Raw genomic sequence first — 24,980 nt, 5'->3', positions numbered from 1 at the left:
ACCATAAAGTTAAAACAATTTTCATGGGGTTTTTTTAATGCCACATCTGCCCCCCAAGTAGTAATCTGAGAGAATGACTATTACACCTGCCACTAGATCTAAAGTCTGGCAACTTAATCTCATCAGAGAATAATTTAGGACAGTATCTGAATAAATAACAAGTTGAGAATAGCTATTACATACCTAGGGAGAGAATCAACCAGTGAGATGCTTATGGAAAGACTGAAAAACATTTTAAAATAATGAAGTTTCAAAAATGAGGCATCTCAAAAAGATGTAGCTGTTATAAGCTATTTCATAAAAGTAAAATATTAACCTTAAAAATATAATAAATCTGAGCTCTGTATACAGGAAAGAAAAAAAAAATTAGGTGAGAACCATAGCAACTGAAAGGACAGGCTAGCAGTGAACCACTGATTTATTTCTGTATGTAAAAAAATCCTGATTGTAAAGATTATCTTACTATAAACTTCTTATACGATATATAAATAAATTTATCTCTGAAGATTACACTGTCAGATAGGAAACTTTTTACAGTCATATTTACAATGTAAGGCTTCTTGACGATGCCCTACTATGTGAATGGAAAAGTAGGCACTGACTTAAACAGAAGCAGGATTAAGCTGTAGTACTTGAGGCAATATGTACCATTTCTGCAGGGATAATTCAAGTTGCAGATTATTATAGCAGGGTGAAAACAAATTCTTCACTGAGCTTTGCTGTAGGCCTGCATGGTTCATTGAAATGTAGCACAACTCCAGCTTTTATAATATATGTTCCCCAAGTAAAGTAGGGCATTGGTTCAGAGTGAACTAAAATGTTCATCATGTGAATTGTAAACAACAAGCAACAAGAAGAAAAATATAATGGAAGCAAAAAGCACACATCTCCACACTCCAGAGCATTCTGGTCTTGCTACAAAAATTTAGTTTAAGTAGAAAAATCACTCACTTTAAACAATGGAGACTATCTAATAGAAACAGCAGACATTAATACTGTCAGTGTGACAGATGGTTCTGCAGTACATAATAAAGTAAAAGACATTTTGACGAGAAAGAAGATGTATCAGATAATTTGCAAATCAGAATCCTGGCAGCACAGCAAGGCGAAGATAACTGAGTGCACTTTATGCTGGTGCATCTTTAATGCTTCACATTTCAAGACAATAAAGGAATGGAGGTGAATACAAGTACTTGGAGAACTGAAAGGGATGAAAAACAATATTCTTATCTGCTACTAACAATATACACTATAGCAGATTTTGGTTTGAAAAAATAATTCTACATTTCTAAATAGCTCCATATTATCTATATGAGTGTATATGTACACATTGATAATATTTTAATGAGTAACTTAATTCTGAAAATCATCCTCAAAGTTGATACATTTAAAAAGTCAAAGGTTCCAATCAAGCCACAAGTAAATCTAAAACATGCTTAATTACAAGAATTTCTGTTTCTAATACAGTTGTTTTAACTTACAACATATATTGACATGTCCAAGATTGTTAATCATTGTTTCCTCCAAAGGAAATTTCTTCCCCCCAAATATCAGACAGGTTAAATTATAAATATTGTTTTCAGATGGCTAGGAAGTGTTACATTTTCATAGTATATATCCAGCATATATCTTCCTTTTCCAATGCCAAATTTCAGGGTTTATTTCTCCAAAATATACATTAGAGAGTGTTTTAAAGACATAAAAATGGCATGTGCAAAATATTTTGTCTTGACTTTTGGTAAAATTTAGCTTCAAATAGATAGCTTAGCAGGAAAATGTTCATCCGAAAACTTTGGAACATAATCATCAACTGAAAACAGTTTATCATGGGACACACCAGCAGTGTTGGTAACTGGGAATCTCACTTGTAAATTTATGTTTTCTATTAAATACTTCTATTATTTCTTCTTGTACATGTCTTATCAGAAAAGTGATATTTTTTCCTTTTTTTTTTCTTGTTTTGACCTTTACTAATTCATATGTATTACGAAACACATTTATTGTATCATTCAATTTTATTTATCTGCTGTTACTAAATATACCCTTATCTGCAGTCCATTCTTCCTCTACTAGTAGATTAAGAGAAAAAAATATGTATTTCTAGGAGGATGTATTTTTGCCTACATTTATATCATTTTGTCAGTAGAGCTATACAGGTATCTTGTTATGAATATCTGCCATGGACACGAATGATGGAAAACACTCACATCAATGAATTTGGTTTTTGTCCTGAAAAAAGAGGACAAAATGTATCAGAGAAGTTCAATGTAGTTTTTAAAATATTTTTTTTATTTTAAAATACATGTATATATATGTATATTAAAAACAATAACTACAGGTAGCTGGAGTACAACAATACAGAGGTAAAAATATGCATAACCTCCTCAGAAGAAGATAGAAACAGCTATCCCTTAGTTTCTGAATGTTGTGTACAGCTCTCAGGAAGATTTATGTTGACATCTGAGACTGCACATTTCCATTAGAGTCGGACATAGGGACACAACTCTCATTTACTTTCCATAAAAATGTATGAGTCCTGCTAAAGGCATTTCATGTGTCATAAGGATATGCGATAATAGTGCTCTGAGAATTACTGCTCACTTGACCATTTTATGATTACAAACTAATGGCTATTGTTAAGCTGTAAACTTGTAGTTACATTTAAGTAACTTATAAGCTGAGCATTATGAAGTGCTGCTCTATCAAGCCTGACACAAAGGTAGAGATGGTGTATCTCTTTCCTTTGCAAAATATACAAGTCAAGATTTCAAGAGACATATACTTGAAGCTAAGTTTCTTGGTTAATTTTTGGTTACTGCTAGTTGTCTCTAGCATCCAGGTCCCCATGCATATATATACATCAGAGGTGACCCATGGATTTTTTGCATAGACTAATAGTTTAGGCTCAATTATCTTGAAAAATACAAAGAGAAATAGATAACAGTACAGTATGTAATGTGGGTTTAGAAGGTACATACTACTTGAATTTAAGTGCCTAACTTTCAAAGTTCGTCTCCTGAGACAGGTGACATAAAAATACAATGAAAAGACAATTTAAAGAGTCTGCCAATTCCAGCATATGGAATCTTGGCAGAACTATATTATCATCATCATGGCTAGGTTTCGTGAACGAAGATTTGAGAAAGGCTCTACCCACACTTGCTACAAGCTGGCTGATGGTTAAAAAGGCCAATGTGAGATAAACAAGTCTGGTTGCAGAAGGCACAGCAGAAAGACTCCCCAGGTGATATGGACAAGACGCGATTCTTTCTGCATTGCCTTTTCTCCTCGAGAGTGATCCTCAAAAGCAGCAGCAGCGTTATAGATGGTGTGTCTCCAGGCCTCCCGATTGGAGGCCGGAATAAACCAATAGTGGTGATCAATATGGCCAAGGCTGAGGGATTGTTTCAGGGAGTCCTTGTATCTCCTCTTTGGGGCTCCTCTCTTGTGGCAGCCCAAGTTTCCCATAGAGCACGATCTTAGGGAGGCGATGGTCCTGCATCCTGGAGACGTGCCCTGCCCAACGCAGCTGTGTTCTCAGCAGCATGGCCTCAATGCTCGTGACTGCTGCCTGTTCAAGGACAGACGTGCTGGTCACATAGTCAGTCCAGTGGATGTTGAGGATTGTACGGAGGCAGCGCTGATGGAAGAGTTCTAAGAGACGCAAGTGGTACCGGTAAATGACCCATGATTCAGACCCATATAAAAGAGTAGACAGTACGATGGCTCTGTAAATGCTGATCTTTGTACTTCTCTTCAGGTGTTTGTTTCGCCACACTCTTTTACGGAGTTTACCAAAAGCTCTGTACGCCTTTGCTGACCTGTTGTCTGTTTCTGCATCAATCTTACCATCCGAGGAGATGATGCTTCTCAGGTAATTAAATTGCTGGACTGATTTAAGCTCTGTTTCACCAATGGTGGTATGGGGACCATGGAAGACTTCCTGAGGTGCAGGCTGATGTAAAACTTCTGTCTTCTTCAAGCTGACTTCCAGTCCAAAAAGCTCAGCAGCCTCTGCAAAGCAGGATGTTAAATGCTGTAGAGCTACTTCTGTGTGGGCAACAAGGGCGGCATCATCAGCATAAAGCAGCTCGAAGACAAGATGATATAAGGTCTTAGTGTGGCCCTTCAGTAGCCTTAGGTTGAATAGGCTCCCATCGATACAATATGGGATGTAGATACTGTTTTCTTCATCGATGTCTGCCATGGCCCTTTGGAGCATCATGCTGAAGAAGACTGTGAATAAAGTTGGTGCGAGAACGCAGCCTTGCGTCACACCATTGGCTATTGGAAACGGCTCAGAAAGTGCGTCCCCATATCTGACTTGACCATGCTGGTCCTCATGAAGTGAGGTGATCATTTTGAGGAACTTGGGGGACATCTTAAACATTCCAAAATCTAACATAGACCTTTTCTGCTCACAGTATCGAAAGCCTTGGTGAGATCAACAAAGGTAACATAGAGTCCTTTGTTCTGTTCCCTACACTTCTCTTGTAGTTGTCTGAGAACAAATACCATGTCTGTCATACCTCTGTGGGCTCGGAAACCACACTGGCTTTCAGGTAGAAGATCTTCTGCTATGGCAGGCATTAATCTGTTCAAAAGAATTCTTACAAGGATTTTACCAGCGATGGAGAGCAGAGTAATACCTCGGTAATTTGAGCAGTCTAATTTATCTCCTTTCTTCTTGTATAAGGTGATGATGACAGCATCACGCGGAACTATATAATTTTAATTAATTTCTTCAACTAATCTTTCTAACAATTTTAGCTTTAAATCTTTTTCTTGTCAACTGAAGGAAGTGTTATTACCTAGTCTCACATGACATCAGACTTTTCAGAGCAAGGAGTTAATATTCTAGTAAGTCAGAAATGCATAAAAGCTGATGGAGAGAGGAGGGGAGGGACATTTGCAGTGATGGTGTTTGTCTTCCTGTGTCACCATTCTGCAGTGATGGAGCTCTGCTTTCCTGGAGATGGTTGAATATTTGCCTGCTCATGGGTAGTTGTGAATAAATTCCTTGCTTTTCTTTGTTTGTGTGCATAGTGTTATTTTCCCCATTAAACACTTTTTTTCTCAACCCACAAGTTTTCTACCGGTCTGTTTCTCTCCCTATCCCGACCAGGGGCAGTGAGTGAGCCTGAGGCTGAACTGTCTGCCAGGGTTAACAAGAAGCAGTTGAAAAAGAGTATTCTTCTCTATGAAGTACTAATTAGATTGCAATGGACTGCTTGTTCATTTAAATTTGCAATGATACACAGAGATAAGTAAAATAAATAGCAGAAAAGCTACCCTTGAATATATGTCCATTAGCCTTTATTAATTTACACCCAGTATGTGATACTAATTTGTTTCTTTGCTAATGGGTAAGCAAAAGCCAGTCAGAATCAGTCACATATAAATCTAACTGGTCAGCTCACTGATTTTTTCAGTCATCAGATTTCGCAGACTGTGCTGTATTAGGCAGTTCTATGACTAAACATCTGCCTATTGCTGATTACTGTTGCTAAAGAAACAGCCTGTTTCTTGCCATTTTTGGAATAGAACTGTCATTTGATTATCATTTTTTATGGTATTTCAAATATAAAATTACCAAGTTCTATGGCTTTTCTCATGATTTAGTACAGCTGATGCCAGCATCCTATATTATCAAAAATACAATGAACCAGAAACAATCTTACAATATATGAAATAATATTTCAAGACACTGAGGCGTGTCAGTCAGTGGATAACAGCATTTAACACACAAAAATTCACACAAAGAGGGGAATATTTTTGCTGAAGAAAGAAATCAAATATGAAAAATAGGAAGTAAACTGAGAAAAAGGAAATATTAGAACCATAAAAATGACATATTTTCAAAGAACCAGTTGGTCTGTGTAGTGAAGCATTTTCTCTCCTAAATGGAAAAGTTAGTTTTGTATAGCCTTGTGTGACAAGTTTTAAGCTATAACATCAAACACTGCAATATATGTATTTGAACTCTTTGCATCCTAAACTTCAATAAGGAAATAAAATTAAATTCCATGTCTAGATAAGTCCTAAAATTTGATATTTGACATCTTTGGCGACTATACCATACTTGTGCTAAAAGAAAAACATTAAGAAACTAGCTACATGAAGAAAGCGTGAATAAGTTATGTCCAGCATTGCAACTCACAAGACTTAAATTCAGAATTGTGTAGGAAAGATGCTCTCAACACTAAACATATTTCTAGACATTTTAATCTCTACTGCATCTGGTTCAAAATTTTTATTGTATTTAAAAATATACATTTAAGATAAATTTTCTGTTCTCACTGCAAAAAAAATCACATGCAAGCCACTTGCAAGTCAACCTCCACTTTCCGTCACACACACATGCATGGTTTTGGGGTAGATTCAGTGATCGTAGGATGGAACAGAGCTCTATATAAGGGTCAGGAAAGGTATTTAGATGGGCAGTTTGCAGCTAATGAATTGAAAAATTCTACAGAAAATGTACAGTTCTGAGAGAAAGATACTTCAAAGATATGTAATAATGTGGCCTTAACATTAAAAGTGCTGGTACTACAGAAGTGAAAGACTAAAAACAACTGATGAGAGAAAATAGAGAAAGGAAAAAAAATTTAGAAAGAAAGCAGATTAAACTAGTATGATGATATTTCCAAGAATCCTGAAATACAAGAAATAAATCTTTAACATTTGAAGAGATTTGTGTCATCGATATTGTTTTTCAAAAAGCTTGGCCTTAGGATACACATCTGTGCTGAAAATCCAGAGCAAAGACAACAGAATAATTTTTTACCTGACTTAGAGGAGAAAAGGCTGTGAAAACCACTCATGTACATACAAACCTACTGAAGACCAAGCATCTAGAAATTCTACAGTAATGCAAGAGAAAAACTACACAGAGAGATTTCTTCTATATTCAAATGCTTAAATCAATTAAAAACAGGTCATCACTCAGTTGTAGTCTGTGCCATGCGTGTGTTTTATGACCTAGCCTTTTGGTTTGACTGCAGTAATATCACCCTAGTTTAACAGTGAGTGGATGGTCAACCCTAATTTCAAATAAGAAATTATGCTATTTTCAAACATTTTTGATGGAAAATATTATTTTTCTGTAATTAATAAAATGTGAATTTATCAGAAATACAACTATAAGCCAGATGGTGATTAAACAGGGTTAGTTTGTCTTCAAATACATGAAGATAATAAAAACGTCAACTAGATCTATGAAAAAAAATAAAAAATATGAAATATAATGTTAAAATATACTGGGTTTTGTTTTATTTAACTTTGAATATAAATTTAATATTTTAAATTGAATTTCTTCACTCTTAATGTTAGATGTTAAGCTGGTCTTTCAAAAACTCCTACCTAATACAGGGAGGTATTCACCAAGGAATTGAGAAAGTAGAAACTTAATAATTTAGTCAACAAGAAAGAAAGAATTACTCAAAGACAAAACCTGAAAAGAAATACATCTGTCCCCTTCCCCATGATTCCTGTTTTCCAGAACCGGGAACTAAAAGTATGAAAGCAAACTATGGTTTTCCTCATTGCAACTTGTATGGTTCGTTATAGCGACAAGGAGGCAGTGTCAGTAGTGCCCCATAGTATCATATTTGCCTCAACACCATCTTTGTAAAATACATGAATGCTAGAAAAATAATGCAGGTACTACAACAGTTTTTCTGGCACTACAGTTCAGTCCAGGAACAATACCCAGTTCTTCAAAGGTTCCTTTCTACCCATAAATATTACTTCTAATAACTAATGAGTTCTCTGGCTTTTATATTCTTGCAGAAGCAAATGATTTTGAGAAGAGCTTAAGTTGGAAGGAACTGAGACTGAACCAGCTGATCTTGTTTAGTCAGTAAAACATAAGAATTAGAGTTTTCTTAATTTACACAAAAAATCCCTCACCTGGGTCTAGGGCAATATTGTATCTCAGGGCAATTAAAAATTAATAGAAATTTTTACTGTTTAATTTTAAAAAGACATATTAACATATAGAAATATTTCTTCAGAAACTGAACAAAACATTACTTCCTATTTCTCTCTTCTACAAATATACTGTGTTTTCTAGTGTTTGTTTAATACTCCAAGGAGCTGGGAAGAAACTAGAGTAAAAATCTGTTCATTTGAGGGGTCATAAATAGACTTCAAGTGCTCCTGTGGAAAACCACCCTGTGTCACTACGAAATGAATTACCAGAAAATGAAGAAAACACAACCAGTTAAAGCAATGATAATGTACCTACTTATCACGCCATTTTCAAACTGATCAAGAGCATGCACAGTTAATGACACCATGATTCATTTTCTGCTCCCATAATAAACATACTGCTATTTATGAGTAAACTTTATAGAAGTGCAACAATCCTAACTCCATAGTTGCATAACATTTATTTTACTGCTCTTATTATTTGAAATTTTTTGCATAACTACTAATTTGCAGAGAAAATTGATGTTTTTATCAATCAAAGATAAACCTTTGGTCAAATTAAATAACTAAAGATAAACCTTTGATCAACCTTTGATCAATTTAAATAATTCATAAACAAGAATTTTAGCTCAGGATACAGTTAGCATCAACACAGGAGGTAAGAAGTCAGATACTATGACAGATGTGGTTCACTTTTTGACTAATATTTGAACAAAGAATTGTGATGATTATTTGACCCCAGAAGCTGACACAACTGAATGATTCTCCAAAGAGTTCTTAGTGAATAGATCAGCTTCCTAAAAATGAAACAGCAAAAAAATTCTGTCAACCATCTGGTGATGCTATTCTATCTTACAATGTGACTGCTGGGTATGGAAGCAAGACTTGAGTTTGGGGTTGCAGGTTTACTTGATCACCATATAAATTAAAAGCGAGAACAGCTAAAGTGTTGCTGAGAGTCCTGAGAGCAATGCTGGATAGTGGTATCAAAAAGATGGTGATAACAATGAACATCATTTGAACTGCACAATCTTTAAAACTGGAAATAACTTTTGTGACAAGATAAATTGCAGTTAGACAAAACTCCAAATGAGTTCACATAAATAATGCAAATGATCTCATATGAATTTTAAATAAATTTGACCATACACTTTGAAGAAAATGTGAAAATCAGCAGTGCTAAAATTTCTGCAATATTTCCATATTTTCATATTCCTCTTGCTGTTTCCATTTTCTTGAAAAAAAATTGTTTCATACTGTTGCCAGTGGTGACCCATGTCACAGAAGATGCCATAGCGGCAGTAACAAGTGTGTATTCTAGCAGGAACATTCCTATTGCATTGATGGCTACTTCACACAGAAGGGAACTACTTAAATGTGAATGAATAAACTTAAAAGACTAATAACACAGCAGGACTTGTTCTTTCCTTATGTAGTTAAAATCAACTATTTCGTTATGCTAATCATTTAATGCCATCTGTTGAAATCCTGCCAGCCACATGTCTAACATAATGACACAATTTGTACTTCAGAGTGTCTTTCACATGTCTACCATGCCTATGAATTGCTTCCTATCAATAATGCTATGGTTGTATAAAATAAATTGTAATACATGTCAAAATGGTAGGTGAAACATGCCAACAGAAAAGATCTATCTTCTTAGAAGAAGTGAGACTATATCGGAAAAAAAAAAAAAAAAAAAAAGGCTCTTCATTTCTTATCCAGAAAACAAATTTTACAAAATAAATTCTTATTGAAAAAGGTAATATGTAGTGAAACTGGAAAAGACATGTTAATCTATTGCATTTAATTGTATATTTTATTCAATTGCTAGAACAGACAGATATACAGTTTCTTGAAGAGTCATACATATTCTCATGTCTGTCTGAAATATTCACTCAGTGCATGAAAAATACTATTAAAATATAATGTGGCTGCACAAAGATGGCATTCTTGTGATGAAACATATTTACATAATGAGAGATTAGGCATTTTTTATACTTTAATTACTTGAATTTTTAACCCATAGAACTGTCATTTAACATATTTTTTAAATAACTTTTCTGAGCATTTACTTCAAAAGGGAAAAAATATATACAGAGATAAATACCACATGCACATGTATGACTGGAATCTTCAGTTGTCTGTATCATCTGCCTATACTTCTGCATGTTAAGTTATATATTAGGCTTTTGCAGAATGTTCATTTTGGACACAGAAATGTGCTGCTCAGATTACACCCAAGTGAGTGTTGCAGACATCTCTTTCTCAATTATCAAGAAACTCTTTCATGGCCTGTGCCAGCTCTGCAGACTGCAGATGGTTAGAGACAGGTGTCTCCTCCCCCCAGCCAGTAAAACTGCTCTGTAAACTCCCAAGCACTCCCAATGCAAACCATGCTGCTGCAGGTGTTGCTCTGGCAGTGCGAGCAGTGTGAGCTTAGCTCTTAAAAATATTCATGTTCAGTTATCATTTCGTCAGATGGCCAACTTTTAACTTTTCTTTTTTCTTTATAAAAAAGAAGGAGAGGGAGTTTTTTACATGGACAGATAGTGATAGGACAGCTTTAGTTTAGATGTTAGGAAGAAATGCTTTACTCAGAAGGTAGTGAGACACTGGAACAGGTTACCCAGAGAAGATGTGGATGCCCCACTCTTGGAAATGTTCAAAGCCAGGTTCGATGGGGCTTCTCGATACAAGAGAGGTATGGAGCTGCTGGAGCCAGTCCAACGGAGGGCAACAAAGATGATTAAGGGACTAGGGCATCTAACTTACAGGCTGAGGCACTAGACCATATTGCTCAGAGCTCCATCCAACCTGACCTTAACCCTTCCAAGGATGTGGTATCCACAACTTGTCTGGGCAACCTGTTCCAATGCCTTATCATCCTCACAATAAAGATTTTTTTCCTAATATCTGATCTAACATTACTCTCATTGTAAATCTTTTCCCCCTTGTCCTTTCACTACATGCTCTAGTAAAAAGTGCCTCTCTATCTTTCTTGTAGACGACTTCCTTCAGTTACTGGAAAGCTGCAATTAGGTCAGCCCTAAACCTTCTCTTCTTCCATCTGAACAACCCCAACTCTCTCATCCATTCTTCACAGGAGAGGTGCTCCATCCCTCTAATAATTCTTAGTGGCTTCCTCAGGACAGGTCAATGTCCTTCCAGTGCTGGGGACTTCAGAGCTCAATACAGTACTCCAGATGGGGTGTCACCAGAGCAGAGTAGAGGGCAGAATCACCATGTCATGCTATTTCAAAGTTATTACACATGTAAATAGTGACATTCAGAAACCATTGACATTTCCACTACCTTCAATTTATACTCTTATTTTTTAATGTATTATTTTCAATGCCTACATTTTCAAAAATAAAATTCAGGAGCCCTGACTTTAAGACTAGATACATTTTCTGAACATCAATAAAATCTACTGTGTCTCAGGTTTTGTGCTCACATATTCATAGCAATGTACAGAAGTCATTATTCACCATTTGTTTCAGAAACTATATTTATTTTTTCCATGTAAAAGCACATTATTTTTTACTTTCAGTGATAAGGTTTAAAATAAGAACTTAAAACATGTATCTTGAACTCAGTGTAAGCAGTATTTAGTATTGGAAATTTGATTATTCATTTATTTCTCCAGATAAACTTTTATTTTACAACATAGTAGTATATAAGAATATGCATATATACATGCATGTATAAATATATATATATATATACAGTGTTTCTGGTGCCAGTTTTCATCAGAGGATTTTACTGTAGGAATCATGAGAATAGCAGATGTCTGAAATTATATACCAAAAGCAAATGTAGGATTCTTCCACTCCCTGCCAGCTATTGTTGCTCATCTATTTGAAGGATAGATGCAGCTTGGAGAGGATTTTCTTTATTGTTTTGTAGCACTTGGCTCTGAGTCTAAAGAAAATATCATGCTGAGCTACCAGGAGCTGCATTCATTCTCATTTGAAAGCAGGTCATGCATTCATCTTTGCTCTCAATTTCGGAATAATCTCAGCAACATGCACCACACTTGCTGCTTCAGGTCTCTGAAAGGACTCGTACTGGTAGCATCCCTTAATACACTTATCAGTGGTCTGGGCTTGTCTTTCTTTTACTTCAGTTTCTCAGTTTGCACACTTGCCACAGTGAGGCAATTGAGATGTCTGCCTATGTCATTAACCTTAATTTATTTTTTTACTTTTTTTTTTTTTTTAGGTAGAAAAACTCAGCATTCCCCTCAAAACAAAGTGAAAAATTGCATAATCACTGCAAATTCTGTCTTTGCTTCTCACAAAATATCTACAGGCTTGAAGCAAAACCAAATGAACTGTCAGAATTATACTCAGACCAATAGATTTTACTGGGTATTGTCATCTTCAACACAAGTTCCATTACAGAGAACGCAATCTGGGAAGCTATTTAGATCCTATCCCCAAAGGTGTCTATTGTTTTGTAGCTGTCAGTGATATACTCAATTTACTGCCCAAAAAGCCCTCAAAATTAGGAAACATTGATTTTTACTTTTAAGTCTTTAGTTTCTGTACTGTACATCAACCAAAGAGGAAAAAGAGAATTAGTAGCAGCAAATTGTAATTTAGCTGTATATACATGGTATATTGTATTCTAATCACACAGCTCTAAAAAATAAATTCAGGGAGGAGAATGTAAATTGGAAGCCACTAAAACATTACACAGACTATTCCATTTGTTTCAGTTTGATTGCATAATAAATACAACATTGATAATAAGCTAAGGTGGTCTGATGTTATTATTTGACCTCTTCTACTGATTGACATTTCACTGTAGGTGTGGCTACACTTGAGAACAAACTACAAGCCAAAGTTCATGTTATTGATTTTACCATTCTATCCAGATAAAGCACCTATACAGATATTTAGTGATGATCCAGCTGGGTTTTATAGTGTGGGAAATTAAACCTTTCTAGGTTCTACATTTGTCTTGTTACACCTACTAGCTATTGGAGACAGCCTGAAGAAGACTCAGAAAGTGGACAAGAAGGAGACAGCAAGACTAAAAAACTCCTTCTGGAAGACATGCCTTTGAGCAGTCTCACTCCAAACAAACCTGTTTAAATTTTCATGAAATAAGTGTCAGTCAAATGAAAAAAAAAAAAGTCCAACAAAAGCCCCGCTAACAAAGCCAATCAGTCCAAACAAACAAACGAAATCACAAAACAAAACCAAACCACATAAAACCTGGCAAAATGAGCAGTGGCTGTAAGACTTCAGAATAATACAGTGGATTCTTTTATGGGATCTTATAGGGAGTATTATCTATGAATCCAAAGAAAACAGTAACTGACCAAATACAACTTTCCATTAAGAGGGACACTACTATCATCATCAGGATTGCCTTTGTTTGTTGCTCACTAACCAATAGGACACAGATAAATGAACTCTGCAGCTGTTATAAAAAAATTAATTACATGCTGGCATATAAGGGATATTGCTATTGTGTTTTACAAAGATTGTTGATATTTGGAAAGTGTGTACCTGACTGTTTCCTAACTGTTTCAATGTAAATGAGTCAATGAAACAGGTACTTCTCTATTGTTCTCATATCAGTGGTCAGCCACCCATAGCAAATTAAAAAATTGCTAATTTGTCAGGAAAGTATAATGGCTGTTGTAGTACTTATAACAACATAGACATTAAAGGTGTCAGTGGCCTTGGGTGATTTAGTAACTAGGAAAAAGATCAGTGTCATGTCTACCTTTAAGACAAAACTGTGGGAAGGAAGACTGGGAAACTATAGGCCAATCAGCTTTATCTCTGTCCCTGGAAAGGTCACGAGCATGGCCTCTTGGAACCCATTTCCAAACAAATAAAGGACAGAACGTTAATTAGGGGTACTTAGCAATTAATTATGAAGAGCAAACATTGCTTGACCAACTGGTCTGTATTCTGTGAAGGAAAAGCCTAGATCTACTAATGAGAGGACAGTGAGGGGATTTAATGTATTTTGACTTTAGCGAGATTTTTGACACTATATGCCAAAACATTCTCATTTGGAATATGAAAAAATCTGAGCTAGATGATCAGGATATTAGGTGAGCTTAAAATTAGATGGTGGCTCACAGGGCAGTAACCAGTGGCTTGACATCTAGCTGATGGTTGGTAGAATGGAACACCTCAAGTATTGATACTGGTCAAAATCCATCTTGACAGTCTTGGTTACAATTCCAAGTGAATTACAATTCCATGAATCTCCATACAGCACAAAGCTGGGTCTGGGAAGAGAGGCAACACACTGCATAGCACAGTTTTAATCCAGAGTTGATACACTTGAGGGCTGAATGTACAGAAGCCTCATGAAACAGTAGGGGGAACTGCAAAACGCTCACTCTGCCTCAATTATGTGCAACTATGATACAAAGATAATGGAGATTATTTCTATTTGAACAATGACAGAAGGGCTAAAAATCACAGATTATGAGCAGGAAGGTTCAAGCTGGGCATTTGGAAAACAATTTCGGAGACACAACAGAGTTCCCTTCTTTGAAAATTTTCAAGGTTTGTATAGACAAAGCCATGATCTGAATCCAGCACTGATAATAGTATTACTATAAGTCAGAGGTTGGAATAGATGACTTGTAACAGTATCTTCAAGCCTGAATTTCTATGATTCTATTATAATTTTCTCTCTTTGTTTCATAAGATTGTTAGACCTTTTATTAGCAGGCCAATGAAAAAGACTTTTTAGATCATCAAGTTCAAACACAAAGCCAATACCACCAAGTCCACCACTAAACCATGTCCCTAAGTGTCTCATATATACATATATACCTCCAACGATGGTGACTCATCTACTTCCTCAGGGAGCCTGTTCCAGTGTTTAGCAACCCTTTTCAATAAAAAAAAAAAATTCATTACTCTAAACCTAAATGCAGCTTATGGCCATTTCCTCTAGTTCTATTTCTTATTGTTTGAGAGAAGAGACCAACCCTCACCTTATTACAAGGTCCTTCAGTATTTGTAGAGAGTGATAAGGTCCTCTGAGCCTCCTTTTCCCCAGGCTAAACAACCTCAGCTCCCCCCGCTGCTCCTCCATCAGTGCTACAGACCCTTCACCAGCTTCACTGATATTCTCTGGACACATTCCAGCACCTCAGTGTCTTTTTCTTGTCATGAAGGGCCTGAAACTGAAGGATTCAAGGTGTGATCTCACCAGCTCCATATACAGGGGAACAACCTCTTCCTTAATTCTGCTGGTCATGCTATTTCTGATACAAGCCAGGATGCCACTGGCCCTCTTTGCCACCTGAGCACACTGCTGGCTCTTCTTTGCTTAGCTGTCAATCAGCACCACCAGGTCCTTTTCTACCAGGCAATCGGTTCGCCTAAAAAATTACTGTTAAAGACTGAGGCAAAGAGGGTATTAAGTACCTCAGCCTTGTGCTCATCCATTATCACTGTTTCCTCCCTTCATCCAATAAAGTATGGAGATTATCCTTACCCCTCCTTTTGTTGCTAGTATATTTACAGAAACATTTCTTACTGTCTTCTACGGCAGTAGCCAGATTAAGTTCCACTTGGGCATTTGGTGCCTCCAATTTTCTCCTTGAGTAACCTCATAAAATAGAAACATAGAATCATAGAATGGTTTGGGTTGGAAGGGGACCTTGAAGATTACCTAATTCCAAACCCTCTGTTGTGGGGAGGGACACCTTTAATTAGAACAGGTAGACTACATCCTCGTAGTCCTCCTGAATTGCCAGCCCCTACTTCCAAAGGTCACAAACTCTTGTTTTTTTCCTGAGTTCCAGCTACAGCCCTCTGTTCATCCAATCTGGTCTTCACCACTGGCTTGTCTTTCAGCACATTCACAGTATGAGACAGTCTATTTTATTACAATTATGAATAAAAAAGGAAAGTTTTCCCTTCTTCAAAACAAGTGAAAAAACCCCTAATTGCTAACTCTACTGTCGTTCATAGAAAACTGAATTTCTAACAATGCCTATTTTTTCCCACTATCTAATTTTTGCTTTGTCATTCAACCAGATTGTACCAGAAAAATCCCAAACAGTGCCTAATATACCATGTCTGGTAGAACTCCCATTGGAGAGAATTTCAGGAAACAAATCTGTAGATTGCTGGGATTACTCACTAATAACCTATAAATGTAATTGCTCATTTAAAACTGTTTTTGTTTGCCGAATCTGGCAAGACCTAGAGTGAAAAGCAGATGTTTCTCATTTTTTTTTCTGGTGCATGTGACCTCTCTAGAGAATGTATTTAAAATTATAAATCTAAGGCATTGCACAAGCTTCATGGCATACTGGGTTTTTTTTTTAAGTTTACCATACTAGGATAACTTCAGTGCTCTCACTGCCAATGTAGTGCCTAGAGTCCTATCTTAATTTCTTAATCCAGCCAGCTGCAGATATTTAAAACTGTCGAGAGATTTGCAAAATGTAATACAAAACAAATTGAAGTTGTCACCAGTGTGCAAGTAAAAGTGAGACAGAAAATTGGTTTACACCTTACAGTGTTGGGCTATAAAAAAACCACTTTAACCTTCTCTAAGTCTTGGATCAAACATCACTAAATGGAAGGAATAAAAATAGGAAACGCCTGTTTGCAGCTGAAAAATAAATTCAAACGTAGTCAAAAAATTGCTTTTACTTTTCCAGTAAATGTTACAGAGTATTTACTAAACTGGAAGAGGACATTTTCAGAAGTGGAATGAACTGTAAATGGCAAAACTTTAGTATAGTCTCAGAGACTCTTGCTGATGACAGCAGTCTCTTCTATCTTTTTTGGCTGTTTGTTTTTTTGTCTTTTTTATTTGTTTGTGGTTTTTTGTTTTGTTTTATGTGTGTTATTGTATTTTTGGGGGGGGTGTTATTGTTGTTTTGGGGTTTGTTTTGTTTTGTTTTTTACTATTTCACACCCTTTTCAAAGTAGTTTAATATTTGGAATAAAAAAGAAATATTTTTATTCCAACAGACCACTAGCAGAAAGAGTTATTGTATAAAAGACATAATTTTTTTGTTCCTTAATTTCATAACTTTGCAATCAACTAAGTTCCGTCGGTCCTTTACATTTAATTGGAAAGCAAAGGCAGTCAAGTCTCTTTCTTGAGGTCTTTCTCTTCTCTGCTCAGTAACTTTTTCAATAAATGCCAATAATTTCTCAATCTATCACTCCATCAAACAAAACCTGTGGAAATTCTGTTGTTTTAAGCAATTTGCCTGAAATAGACTGTCCTTCAAATTCTTTATGCTACCAAAGTTTATGGACAAGTGGATGCAGTTTAGAAAAAGCCTTTCTTATACAGACAAGTTGAAATTCTAATACTTCTTTATTGGTCTTAATAAGTATTTAAGAAATAATATTTTCCATTGATTTTTTTATATTTCCTGTAAGGTGTTTTGTTTTTTTTTTTTTTTCAAAAAATTGAGTACCTCCATTTCATTATTCAAAAATACCCTCAAAGATTCTAGTAAATTGTTGTCTTGCAGTCTTAGCTAGCAGTTTTCATATGAAGCACAGCCTGTTTTTTTAACTTCAGGGCTGTTACTCAAGATCCAAAGGAGAAAATTTCTTATGTTTGCAAAGTGTCAATAGGTTTAAACTCTGCAAAACAGTAAGTAAGGGATTTAAAGCAATAACATATTAAACATTTTCAACTGCCACACTATATGACTTGTTAATTTAATACAACCAAACATAGAAATCTTATTTTTAAATGATGTAAATTCTATGACAGATTTACTGCTGTTTTTGTCAACAATCACTATAAAAAGCAAAGTAAGTTCACTGTTAGCAAGATATATGTCATTTGTGTACATGTACTCAGAACATATACTCTAGAAAGAAAAAGAAAAAAGAATGTCATAAATATCACAAGATTTTGAAGAGAAAAAATGGAAATCACTTGTGTACTATGCTTTAGTACTCCATATGGTATGCTGAATAAATAGGCAGCATATCATGCCTTAAAGCACTGTGAAATCTTTAAGATTTTTCCAGGTGTTGGATTTTACTTGAGTATTCATGTTTTGTGTAGGATTGAATTAAATATTCTCTGTGTATTACTTGTAAAAAATGAAATGTTCTGTTACAGGTACATTCCCAGCTGTTCAGTCACTGCATCTTGTATAATGGGTATGCGAACATGATTCCCCCTAGCTATTTTTATTTGGCTTCTGTGTCGTGAAGTCAGAAAACAACTTAGGTAGAAAAACAAACACGTAACCCCAAACCAATATATACATAGGATAGAGGATAGTGTATTTTCAGGCAATGAATTTTTAAAAGGTTTGCTTAAAAAATAGAATATAACAATTGACAATAGCTATTCAAATGTAATATTTAAAATTATTTTATTCTGGGACTGGGCATATGGGTGATTTGTATTAGATTTGTGTTTTTCTTTTAGGCATGTTTTTTTCCTACTAGATTTTAGTGCCTCATTTGCAGACACTGCTGTCTGCATTTTTGGAGACTATGCTAATTCTCTAGCAGATTGCACTTTACTGTTGAATTTCAGAACTCTATAATGCTAAGGAAAGTGGGTAATTTTAACTAGATGGAGTACTGCCATTGTAAATATCACTAGTAAAAGGCGACAACATGCGTTACTAAAAAAAATATAGCCATATTCAGGATATTGTCCTGCTTTCTTAGTTCCTTACCTTTTTTCATGCTCCACTTTTACAGCTTCTGTCCATTTTCAATTTTTCATATTTATATTTTTTTATTTAATTGACAAAATGCCTATATAGGTATTTAAAATTGTTTGATATAATGTTTGGATATAAATACATGTGTCCACTTGAGTGACAGAATGATAATTTTTCTCTATCTTTGCCCAGAAGCTCTAGGAGAGAGGTATTCCATCAGGCATATTGAACAAATCAAACATCTTTAGACATAGTTTTTGTTTGGTTTACATACTTATTCCAAATCCTGTGGTCTTGACTTTCTGGTAAATTTGCTAATACAGGCACATCCTCTCTAGAATGGATGTGTTACCTCTGTGGTCATAATAGATTCCTTTACTTTTTGTGCAACATCATACAAAAAGAACAACATATCAATTTGATATTATTCTCAAAAGTATTTCTAAAATAAGGCAGAACAAAAATTCACTGGGAAAACTGCTTTTTATTTTCAATTACATGTTGATCTTTTTATGATTACAGTTGTGTTTATAGATGAAAGTTTAGAGATATGTTAGGACTAACAGCTGGAAATGCAGTTTATTAAATTAATCTTTACTTTATATTAGTAGCTAGCAAATAAAGACTATAATGGACTTGTTCGTTTCTACCTTATAAGCTTGTCATGTAAGTAAGAGAGATACAGGACATGATGTGCATTTTTATTGTACTATTTCATTTGATAGTGTTACTATTACTATTTTTAACATGGAGACTCAAGTATTTGTCAATATAAAATGGAATAAATCATTAGAAATTGTCATTAACATAAACACTTATTCTTATTGGTCTGACAATAAGAATGAGATTTTAATTAAATAAAAAAATGTGATACAATGAAAAGTCACTTATAAATATTTATGTGTATATATATTTATAAAAACTAATAATACATGGAGTGGTATAGGCACATGTTAGCATGCTAACTTTATATAACCTTTCTCCATGGCAACTACCATTTAGTGATCAGCCAACTAAAGAATCAAATTGAAACACCTGTGTTTGCTTTCCTCACAGCATTGGTGAAATGTTAGTTGCTGTTGTTATGGGAAGAATAGAAAGGGAGAAAGAAAATATGTCACCGCACAAATCACAGAGTGGCCCGTAGCCTGAATAGTGTGTGTACTTCTTGTCCCATTGTGTTAGCAAAGACAAAATAGAAAATAAAAAGCCTTGAAAAAGGGCCTCAAGGATGACCAAAAGGTTTTAATGGCTTCTGAAGGAAGGAGGACTGCAAAAGCTAGAAACCTTTTCCCTAGAAATTAAGGGGCATAGGGAAATATGACAGTGACCCATGAAAACAAGGAAAGGATGGCTTGGAATCATCTTTTCATTCTCCTTTTCCACACTAGAATTAGGTAACATGAGATAAAGCTGGTAGAAGCAGTGCTTAAAACTTAAAAAAAGGGAGTAATTTTTTTCTTGCAACAGACTAGACCTGCGGGTCTGTTTGCTATATCATATTGTCACAGAACAGCTGATATGGGTAGGGATCTCAGGAGATTGCCTTGAAAAAGCCCCCTTCTCAGAGGAAAAGTTTATATATGTTTAAGGGAAGACTGTGTAAGTACTTAGAGAGTCACCGACTTCTACTGAAAGAAACATAATATGCTCGGAAAAAAACCCCGTTTGAGGGAACATAGGAGAGTACTGGAGGAAAAATATCTGTGCACTTTTCATATCCTTCCTGGCAACCCCCTTATAGCCACTGCTGGAAGTAGTATACAGGATTAGATTGTTCATGTTGCTTCCTTGTCAATAGAATGAAAGAATAGATAGCTAGATATCATAATAAATGTTTTAAAATAATGGCACTTTATTTGGAGGAAATGTAGAACAACATATTCCTATATTAGACTTTTTTCTTACTAACATCTCCTGAGCTGAAAGAAAAAAAATTGGCATTTTTTGATCACTTCTGTTGTTGATCAAATATTCATTCATACCTACCTTTAGGATACAAAAATCAAGACAATGGAATTGTCTTGTGATTATAACCTAATCTGGTAAGGATGCTGCCAAAAAAGCTTCAGTTCTGAAAAAAATAATGTAGTCAAATAAAATCCAAAAAGCAGATTTAAGAAGTACCAGTCCCTCTTTGTGAATCAAAGGATAGGATCAAGTATACTTGTGACCCCACACATCTCTAAGACCCACAACTTATCTTATACCACTAAATACATTTAAATTCTGAAAAAATATTACTCAGAGTAGATTGCAAAAGGTAGAATTACATCAAATTTTCCCCTAATAAAAACATTACATTACAAACCCTAAATTTGCTATAATTTGCTGAAAAAGTACAACGAAGTTATAATATTCAAGAACTTAGATATCTAAGGCAATGTCTTCACAAGACTGTTGACATTATTTTCACCTAATCAGACTGAAAGCACTACACGGATAACCCTTCCAAGACACTATGTCTTCTGAACCTAGTCAGCAGGAAGTTTCTGAAACGAACATTTGAAAAAGACCAATGCAAGCATTGGAAGGAAGGAATATTTTTAATTATGTTGACTTTTTGTAATCCCAAGACAAACATATAGAATGATCTGGGACCAAAAGATGCAAAAGTGGGGATGAACCAACCATGGACTAAATACAATGGAAAAGATCCAAGCATTTTATGTGAACAGTTTCTCTTCCTCAAAATACTTGGAAAATATATGAAAACGCTTCAGAGTTCCTGTTACATATTCCCTATATCAACCATATGTTGATTGGATTGAACTGTTTTCTGAAAGCCCTCCTGAGCTCAAGTTTTCTTTATTATTAATTTGCTGATTTATGTAGTATTCATTGTTGTGGCAGCCACTACCTTTAATTAAGAAAACTGAAGTACAAAGGAAAGTAGGTGGGCAACCTTTCAGAATGCAATCTGTTTCCTGAAGCCCTGATTCAGTGGCAGTCTGCCCAGGATAGAACTGAATTACAACTCCCAGCACCCCTCTCATTTCCAATGAGTTGTTTTAATTTTAAACCAAGGATTTGATGACAGAAAGATATTTCAGATAACACACAATTCAAGGACTATCCCAAAGGGTATTTTTCATATTCATTTCAGGAAGAAGCCTGTAGGGTTGTTCATGTAATTGATTCACACATAATTCAAGGCAAGTTGAACCATTCATTGTACTACTGGGTAAAATATCACATACATCATAGCTGAAGCTGGCAATGCTGCTCATGGTTAAGGCAGCCTGACTTGCCTATTACTGGACAATTTTCATTACTTCCTATTTCCTGATTTACCATCCACAATAATAGGAACATCCCAGGCCATATCCCCAAAACAAAGAGACTCTAAACAATACTGGATTCATGTCCTTTTGCTGCCCATTCCACAGTGTGTAACAGGCATTAAGGCTCCTTATTAATTTGGATGTTTGTGGTGTTTTGCTAGAGTAGGAGCTATTTATTTCTTCCTTATTTTCAATTCCACTTTTCCATCCTTCATATTAGTCCTACTCTGCAGTCTGCATACGAGCGTTTTTCAGACTGCTTAAAGCGCATGGAAGGAATGGTACAAAAGGAGTACGGTTCATAACGTAACATTCACAGTACTGGAGCAAATCTGAATTTATGATCTTTTTACATCTTTTACTTCCACTTGTACACACATCTTGGAATGGTAGCAGCTGCTGAAGGATAGGAAAGGGAGTTATGTCTGTCTTTTGAAGCATATCAACACAGAAGAAGAAATCAGCCGAAAAAAGCCCTTTCCCCAGACCCCATCAGAAGAAGAAACTTGTATCAAGTATGGCATTTCTTTTTGCAGGATCATAACTGTATTGTACATCAACCTACCTTACTGTAGACTTACAACACTCACAACAACCTTTGTGATCTTGGCAACACTAAAAATCGTGATTATACTTGCTTTCAAATTCCCTGTCTATGGTTCCATGAACTCCTGTTGATGATCAATGCTGATCTCAGAAGCAACTGCAAGGTAAATACCTTCACAATGTTTGGAATAAGCTCCCAAACAGCAGAGAGGAGAAATACAAGCACTTTCATTTGTGAAACAAAAAAGGATGTTGCAGCATCATGTAAAGCTTGAGGAAAGGAGGTCAGAGTGAATATGAGCCATGAAATAGGAGAATGCATGGGATTGAATTTTCAGACTGGTGAAACAACAATAAGGGGGCTAAACAAATTATCAGAAATTACAGCCACAGAAAAGGTCTTTGTGCAAGTAGCACTGTAGAAGTAAGCTAGTGTGAATTACTTTAGCATGTATTTAGAGGTTTAAGCTAAACCATAATATTTTCATGTTATCATGACATAAACAATATTTAATATCTTCATCAATTATATGATAGTGGGCTCAAGTGCATACTCAGCAGGTTTGCAGATGACACCAAGCTGATGGTTGCAGTTGATTTTCTGGAGAAAGGGGTACTATCCAGAGAGACTTTGAACACATGGTTGGATAAGAGAAAATATTTATGCTTCACTATTAAGAATGTTCATAAAATAAGTTCTTAGTATTTCATATTTCTACGAATGTAGTAATTGAACAGGGATTTAGATAATAATTAAGAGTTGATATAAGAGAGAATGATGCCCACAGTTTATAGAGTAATTTTAAAGCTGTATGACAAGCATATAAGCTATAACATTACATGTATGTAGCCAAAAGTCTTCAACAGAGAATGATGATGATGGATGATGGGAAGTTGCTTTGCATATCTGTGCACACATAACATAAAAACTACCTGTCATCTAAATTTGATTGAAAATAAATTTTTCCTTTAAGTAAAAAACACATGTACATATATTTCCATAAACATAATAATTTAAAATATTTTAGGGTCAGTTTATGTTAGAAGCTTCCACATATAATTCCAAAAAGCATTAGAAGATAAGTTTTCAGATAAAAGAGTCTGACGTTAAATAGTGAATGATTTAAGATAACAATATTTTTGAGGACTAGACTGAGCACCAAATTCATTTGAGTTCATGTACTGTACGTAGTATCGGTGCTGCCCTGAAATCTTAGCAAATCAATGTGTTATAATATGACAGTATTCATACTAACCTGCAATGAAAAGTTCTTCCAGGTCCATCAACACATACACCTCCATTGTAACACAGAACTGAGTTTAGTGTAGGCTCACTGCAAACATCAATATCGACTTCACAAAACCTGCCAGTGTACCCACTCAGGCAAGTACAAACAAAGGCATTGACTGCATCTTGACAAGAACCTCCGTTAATGCAGGGAGTAGATTCACATTCCTGAGGAGAGAAATAATAACATATTGACTATACAGCTTTAAAACACGGTACTTACTCATCTCAACAGCAAGTGCAAGAGACTAAATCTGGAGATTAAAAAAGGTATTGGACCTTTTTATTGTCTAAAAAACAGAAATCTCTAATTCGAGGCATTTTTTTTATAGAGAGATACTTTGATTACAACTCATATTCATTCTTCAAACTATACTTGTTCCTATTCATTTATCTTGCAGAAACACAAATATACTTTTACATAAGGAGTCTTTCAGCTGTAAGTATGTGATTTCTTTTTTAAAATTCTAAATCATGTTTTTGACACAAAATTTGTACAATTATTCTGTTTAATTTTTTACAGTAGGGTCTATTACAGTGAAAAAATCCCCACATTAGTTAGGCAATTTTGGACAGCATAAAGAATTACTTATATAAACCAATGCACACAATCCTTTTATCATTATTTCCTGATAAATGCTTTCTCATTATCAAGTAACACATAATATTGAAAATAGAAGCATTTAGAAATGTTTACATGTTCACTTAATAAAATTTTCCTCTGATAACACTAGTGTAAAAATCATCATATTCAAACCATGCAAAATAGCAGCAAGTTAATATTTCTCCTGAATTAAAGGAGGGTTTAGTTAATGCAATTGCCAGTGCAAAAAATGTGGGTTTGCCCTTGAGCACAGAAACCTAGTTTTTACCTCTATCCCAAAGGAGTTGTATTTCACAAATGCAACCCAAATAGTCTAGCTAAATACAGTATTTTAAATTTATTCTCACACTACTGTAACTTTAGAAGGTTTAATTCTTTAAAGATATCCAAGGGCATTCAGATTTCCTGCAGGTACTACAGTTGCTTTGACAGAATGTAAATTCAGATATCAATGGGGAATTGTGAGAAAACAACTTATTTTCCTATAAGCTCTCCATCTGGGTATATATAGGATGATTTATTAGTGAGCATTACATAAACTAATTGAATTATACATCCCACAGGAAAATGGAGATAGTCCTACAGACTGCCAAAAATCCTATTATAGAAGTAGTCTTTTGCTATATTAATTACATCTGTTGTTGGCAGACATAAGTGTCCTTTTTTTGC

At 35.2% G+C, this 24,980-nt stretch overlaps 1 protein-coding gene across 1 annotated transcript in view; it reads right to left on the bottom strand.

The window, feature by feature from the left end:
• The window catches only part of LOC114059280 (protein eyes shut homolog), a gene marked incomplete at its 3' end in the record, with an annotated part of 607,760 nt that overhangs the window by 241,181 nt on the left and 341,599 nt on the right, over positions 1-24,980 (bottom strand). Inside the window, exon 28 of the mRNA XM_027887535.1 lies at positions 23,676-23,875. Within this exon, the coding sequence (XP_027743336.1) occupies positions 23,676-23,875 (200 nt within the window). The remainder of the gene's footprint in view (positions 1-23,675; positions 23,876-24,980) is intronic.

The sequence above is a fragment of the Empidonax traillii genome, unplaced genomic scaffold, assembly GCF_003031625.1.
Source record: "Empidonax traillii isolate 1590-97213 ecotype Southwest subspecies unplaced genomic scaffold, ASM303162v1 scaffold214:size757588, whole genome shotgun sequence".
NCBI classification, from domain to species: Eukaryota; Metazoa; Chordata; class Aves; order Passeriformes; family Tyrannidae; genus Empidonax; species Empidonax traillii.
This window is presented reverse-complemented; position numbering and strand designations above follow the sequence as displayed.